The following is a 6,826-nucleotide window of genomic DNA, read 5'->3' on the forward strand; positions in this document are numbered from 1 at the left end:
TAATCATCTAGACCATGGTTTTCTAGCTGCCTCATGAGAATGTTATAAGAGACAGTCAGAGTCTTAGTTAGCAAAGCTAAAGAATATGACATTTTACTTCTTTCCTTCTGTCTACGAGCCTTGTCAGCCCCTTTTAGAAGAAAATAAGGGCGGTTTGACATGATTTGTTCTTGGCAAATCTATGTTGGCTGCTAGTCATCCCCTTATCTTGCAGTCGTATAGTTTGTTTAATCATTTGTTCCAGCACTTTTCCAAGAATGGAAGTTGAATTAACTAACTTATAATTCTTGTGCTCCTACCTTACCCCCCATTTGGGATGTCTTGAAGAAAAACTGCTCAAAGTTCTGAGGTTTCCTCAAGCAATATTTTAAGTATCTGAGGATGAAGTTCATGAGGTCTAACTGACTTGAAAACTAGCCTAACTAATGCTCTAGCTTGTTTTTTCCAATTCTAGGCTGAGATCCTATGCCTTTAGAATTATGTTCACAAGTCATGCTATCTTTTTTTTTCATTAGAAAAAAGTGCAAAAAGACATTCAGCACTTTGCCTTTTATGAGTATCTGTTGTGAGTCTCCCCGACCACTGATAAAATAGACTGAAAACAATGTCATATGTATATTTTCATGTACAGAGATTTGTATATGATTTGATTTGGTTCTCTGTAAAGCTCTGCAATTTCCAAATGCAGAACTTTACAAAGAACCAAATCAAATATAACTAATCAGTATAGAGACTGCAAAGGACTAAGTCCACACCTGTGCAAACACAGGCAAGCACATCATCCTGTTCTGTCATGAAAGCGTTACATGTTCAGCATACCTGTGATCACAATTTGGCTTTATGTGCACTAGCAACTGGAGCTTCTTTTTGTCAAATCAGGGATAAGAGGAAGAAGATATATACCTGGTGCTTCTGTTGTGGGATATGGGCTCTTTTCTTCATTCTCATTGGGCTGATAATCATCCATGTTGATCTGATAGAAACGGAAGAAGAAAAGCCCTTATCAAACGAGGCAGAGGGTTTTCATTCCCTCACAAACCCAAGCTGTTCATGCCATCACAGAGTGTTTGCTTGCTGACAGCAGGCCTTACCTTGGTAGCAGGTGGGGATTCTCCATCAGCAGTGATTGATTTCAGCTCAATTTTCTCCTCCTTTGTCTCTTCCTCCACAGCTGTTTTTTCTATCTCCTGTTTCTTTTCGGGACTAGCAGTCCTAACAATTTTACAAGATAAAAAGCAGAGTTACAAAGCTGAAAAGCTGTTTCCCTTTCAGAAAATTCATGTAGTACAGCACACATCACAAGAATGATCAGCTGGCTGGCACCTTCATTCTGAGTCTGACCTACACACCAGCACTTCCACCCCGTCCTCATCTGCAGGCAAAAGCAGAGACTCTGACCTAATTCTTTATACATCCTTTTATTTTATAGTTTTCTCATTGGCGTGTGTTTGTGTGTGTGTTTGCACGCACACGTGGGTGAATTATGTTCCTGTGTGTTTGTGCACACGTGTATTCTAGGTCTGTGTAGAGATCTCTTTGTTCACCCTATGACAAAGGCATGGGCAATTTTCAACCCGTATCTTGTAGACTTCCACTAGGTTGCCTAAAAATTTTTCCCCCTCACTGTGCTCACAGAGCCAGGGAAACCTGCTGACTAGCATGCAGGATGAAGCAGAAAGATCTGCACAAGAGATCTCCTCCAAGCAGCCTGGAAGACAGCAGATAGAAATAACCAGTAAGGAGAGGCTTCCCTGCTGTTGGCAGCTGGAAATGATGGAGAAGCTCTACAGCCAGCTCATGCCTCCCAAGAGTCTGCAGGAACACTGAAAGAACTGGCAAGAGAAGAACAGCATATGGCGTCAAAAGAGAAGGAAGCTACTGAATCTTGCCATGGGAACAGTAGTTGGAGAATACGCCTTGTGGTCCAAAGAAATCAGAAGGAAACAGGGAGATTCAAATGGGATTGTAACATTGACACCACTTCACACTCATTCTCTGCTAATGCCCCGAAAGCTCATCAGTTACCCAGACTTCTTTTCCTCTGCTCACATCACTGCAGCTGTGGGGACTCCCAGCTCATAGCACCTTCCTGTCCTTTAGTTTGAATTATTTTAAGAAAAAATTTGAATGTATACATAATTCCATATATAATTACTTTAATCATATACATATAATCTATACACACCCACAGAGAAGTTATACATATATATTGCATATACACACATACTTGCACATATATATGTGCATAATGTGTGTCATTATACTCACATGAATGCATGCATATGAGTGGAGATAGGTGTATGCAAATGGATTTACCTAGCTAGCTTTTTCCTCTCTTTTTCCTCTTCCTCCTCCTTCTGTGCAGATGTTAAACTCTCAGCATCAGCAAGGTTGTCCACGGCAATGGCCAAACATACATTCAGCAGGATATCTGTTTGTGTGCTGCTTAAAGAAAACAGGCTTTGAAAACTGCAGAACAACATTATACCAAAGATTTCTTAATTAGAAGTTTTCAGCAGCCTATCATCAGATCTCTTGGATTTTCCGAACTTCCGTTTCACACAAATGTCCAGGATGTGCAGATCCAGCATGCACAAACCTACATTTCCCAACCAAACGGCTAACACAGGGTGTGGGCTTTCCAAAATTCCACAACAGAATGACTGATTTAAAATATCTAAGTCCAGGCTTTATTTTCGTTTCCAGTTTCCCAAAAGAGCTTCGCTTTGTGCAACAAATTCTACTGAAGATAAGGGGAGTGCTGAATGCTTTGCATCTTTGACAGCTTAGGTCACTTTTATTAAAGCATTCTTATATTCAAGAACCTCATACCACAAGGCACCTGGGGCTTTCTCGTTTTGGCCTATATACTTGAGTTGAACAATCTCATTATATGTATTCCCCCAGACTTGAGTGGATCTTTATGGAGAGCAAGCATAGCACTCTCATTAGCCTTTCTGAGGCAACCAAAATGAAATTTAGTCTGGGCACTGAAGGGTTGAGCTGACAACTCTGCCATCTCCTAGCAGACAGTCCATGCATGGCCAGTCATGCCCATGTAGATGAAGGGCAAGGAATCACAATTGTTTTCTTGTCTTGCCAGTCAGTATTCAGATCTCATGTTACAAATCTGAACTTCAGCTTCTTTTATAAATTTCTTGAGAATGGGCCTTACTATACCGTGGTAACTTTTAAGTAAACCCCAGTTCAGTTCCAGTTAGCCTGGAAATGCAGCCACCCTCCTCCCTGGGCTCCAAGGTCTAATGGCTCCAAAGTCAGCCAGCATGTAGAGTTGGCTCACATTTTCTTCTGCAGCTCACAAGGAGATCCAAATTGAGCTTTTTTAAGCTGTCAGGCAGACTGCCTACCTCGACCTTCAGATAAGTGGAACTGCGTGATCTCACTTTGATGACAGGGCATAGAGGTCAACTGAAATGTCAAATAACAGGGTTTGAGAGATCTGAATTACGAGGAAAGGCCAGAAGAGCTGGGCTGAGACTACAAGGTGGCTTTATAGAAGAATCAGTATAAAAAGAAATGTCACTTCTAACACAGGAGGGCCATTTATTAGGGAAGCAGAAACTAAACATGAACAAATTTGGAGCAAACAGATAGGGAACAGAACCATAGCTCTGTGTTATATGCAAATCCTTGTGAGAAGACACAGCCTAATCATGCACTGTTCTTCGTACTTCCTGGGATATGTACAGTGCCCTCACTTCACCTTGAAACCAGAGAGAACTGGAGTTACTTAACACCAGCACAGGCTGGAAGACAACAGAGCACACGATTTTCTGTTTGAAGAACACACAGATTGCAGTAACTGAAATGGAGCATGGTTCCTGTTAGTTTATACATGAATTAATATATGATCTCACATAAATCAATTATGTCAAACATATGTTACTCCTATTACAGCATTTGTATATAGCATATTGTACATTATACACAGTTTTATTCCACATAAGGCTTGGATGAGAGCACATGGAATATATTACTGAAAAGGCAATTAAAGCAAAAACATGCAGTAAGAACGGTAGATATACACAGAGATTAGTTTCTGGAGAAGGCAGGAGAGAAAAACCTATGAAAGAATTAAAGGGGAATGAAAAATAAAAATGCTAAACATGTAAAGATACTAAATAAAAGCTAGCATGTGGAATTGCCACATAGCTGGCTCTTATAACTGTTTACAGGCCTTAGCACTGGCTAAAATTAAACAAACTTGTATAACTTTTGACATGCAAAGCCAAAATTCAGACCCAGGGAAAAGGTAAAAATGTAAGGTATGGAATTCATTTTTTAATGACATTACAAAATAGTAAACGGTGGCTTTAAATTCAGCCCCACATGGAGAAAAGAGTAGCATCAAAGGATACAGTTTCCACAGATGAAGAGGATGATGAAGTAAATACAGACCAACATTCCTGGAAAAGAGGGGCCGCCATAAGCCATGATCCCATCATACATCACCGAATTCCAGTCCTCCCCAGTCAGGATCTAAATGACACATTCCCACCAATAAGGGATACAGCGTTAGACCACACAGAGAATTTGAAAACCCCGTTAACACAAAGATATCTACTATCCTAGAAAACACGCCCGCCCCCAGGATGGGTGGATACTCTGGCTGCATCCATCTAGAAAATTAAAAAAAAATTAAAACCCGAACAGAACAAAGAGGATGCCACAAGGGCCTGTATTCAAAGTGTAAAAAAACCCCCAGATGTCCCCTTGAAGATGGTGGATGAAACTAAATGACTCTCCCAGACAATCCTCTTCAAGTCTCCCCACCTGTCCCAGGCTTTTCCCTCACACTTGTCTGTTGTTTCAGACTACAGCATTGTAGCATTGAGGACAGCCCTCAGCACAGCCCTCCCTGCAACTTCCCTTCACCTTGCACATGAAATCTGGAGCCTGATGCTCTCGGTTGATCACTTCCAAAGCTGCAGTCAGCTTAAAGACCATTTGATTACTTCTCTGGTTCTGTGGGCAGATATTTGTTCCCCAGTACTATGGGAGGGGAAGGACAGCTGCAGGGTTGGGCTTTGGCATACAGGCACTGCCCTGGGACATGGTAATGGCCATTCTTGTCCTAGCCTGCTAAGACCTGGTGGCCTTGCTACACTTCGGGGCTTTAGATTTGGTTCCCCACTTTGGGAAGGAATACAGCTGTGCTGGCAGCAGAGCGTGGCACCTTGTCCTGGAGCTGTTAGCCTCATGTCCAGTCTCTGGGACTGTCAGGCAGCAGGGGAAGGGTGCAGGACCTGCTATCTGTCTCACCCCATGTAAACACAATGTGTTGGCCTCATTGGGACCACTCTTGCCCTTACCTGAAACACAGTGAGGAGGGACTGGGGGAAATTGTCGAATGTACTCCTTCTCGTCTGCATCTCATCAAAGTTAAACTTGCCCCCAAACAGCTGCATCCCCAGGAGTGAGAAGATGATAATGAACAGGAAGAGAAGCAGCAACAGTGAGGCAATGGAGCGGACTGAATTCAGGAGTGAAGCCACAAGGTTACTCAGGGAGTTCCAGTATCTGGGAGAGAAAACAGTGGCAGTTAAAATTCCTTCAATCCAAGACAGGTGCTCACGGACTGCACAAGGCTCAGTCTGCCTTCTGCATATGAGCACGCATTTCCAAACACCCTGTTAAGCAGTGAATCATTGATGTGCTTCCCTAAGATAATGGGACCTACTGCAGCTAATAAGTAATTTTACTACCACATGTGTACATACGCAATTCCCTCTACTCCCCGGCCCATACGCACACCCAGAAGATTATTGCAGCACTCTCCATCTAAGGCTTTGCAGATCTTCTATCTGCAAATATATGGTGATTAGTTCTTGCTGCTTCAGTGAGTTATGGTCTAACCAACTTCATTACAATACTCACAGATGTTACGGCAGCCAGAATACCTCGCTCCAGAGAATGGCCTGTAATAACTAACATGAGCAAATGGGGAAACAGTTTCGATGCAAATACAAAATCTGGTGTGTATGAATATGTTCTTGGGCTCACTCACAGACAGATGTTGCTAAGCTTTCTGGGATTTAGAGGAATGAGAAAGATATTAAATGTCCTCTTACACGGACCCTAAAAGAGACCCCAGATCTACATCCATAAAGTTCAGAGTGTCTTTTGCTCTTGGAAGAGCACACCATCACTGCTTTTTAGGTTATCAAACCTACTATGCTTCCTCAAACAGGCTGCAGAACATTTCCTAAGGGCTTCATTCAAGAGGGAGGATGGCTAAGACCTCTTCTGCCAGTGCATTCAGGATTGTGCCCAGATCAGACTGATGTATGACACAGAGAAATAATCTTCTTGCCCTTGTGGTCCTGCTTTAGGGTTCAAAGAGATTCCAGCAGCATGTTCTGCTGCAGCATGTCACTTTGCTTGTATTCTTTGCTAATCTGAAGAGTAGCCATGTGTTGGAAAAAGGCTTTAGAACAAATTGCTAAAGAATCCACCCTATCACCCATGAAGCAACTTCCACTTCGGTCTTGTATCTGCTCAACCACTCCTAATCTACCACTTCGCTGGTTGTGACCACTACTCTTTCAGACAGTTTTGAGTCTGACACAGCTATCAGACTGGGCTGGAAATTAACTGTCATCTTCCAATCACCTTATTTTAAATACACATTAGTAGCAAACCTTGACAGCTTTCACAGATCAGCAACCCAGTAATGTTTGCTTATGTTCTCTAGATCTTCCTTCTAGCACCATCTCTTGTGGCCTATCACCACTTTTTGAGATTCCACCATGGCCAACGTTCTCCACTCCCTTCTTCCAAAGCCCGTGACATTTAACCTTTCTTT

The 6,826-nt window shown here is 42.4% G+C and overlaps 1 protein-coding gene across 1 annotated transcript in view; it reads right to left on the minus strand.

Moving 5' to 3' along the window:
- Nucleotides 1–903: 903 nt before the first annotated feature.
- The window catches only part of LOC104489272 (voltage-dependent L-type calcium channel subunit alpha-1C-like), a gene marked incomplete at both ends in the record, with an annotated part of 95,464 nt that continues 89,541 nt past the window's right edge, over nt 904–6,826 (minus strand). The window contains 2 exons of the mRNA XM_010131416.1: nt 904–973; nt 5,334–5,541. Coding sequence (XP_010129718.1) covers nt 904–973; nt 5,334–5,541 — 278 coding nt within the window. The remainder of the gene's footprint in view (nt 974–5,333; nt 5,542–6,826) is intronic.

This window comes from Buceros rhinoceros, unplaced genomic scaffold (assembly GCF_000710305.1).
Source record: "Buceros rhinoceros silvestris isolate BGI_N320 unplaced genomic scaffold, ASM71030v1 scaffold2872, whole genome shotgun sequence".
NCBI lineage: Eukaryota > Metazoa > Chordata > Aves > Bucerotiformes > Bucerotidae > Buceros > Buceros rhinoceros.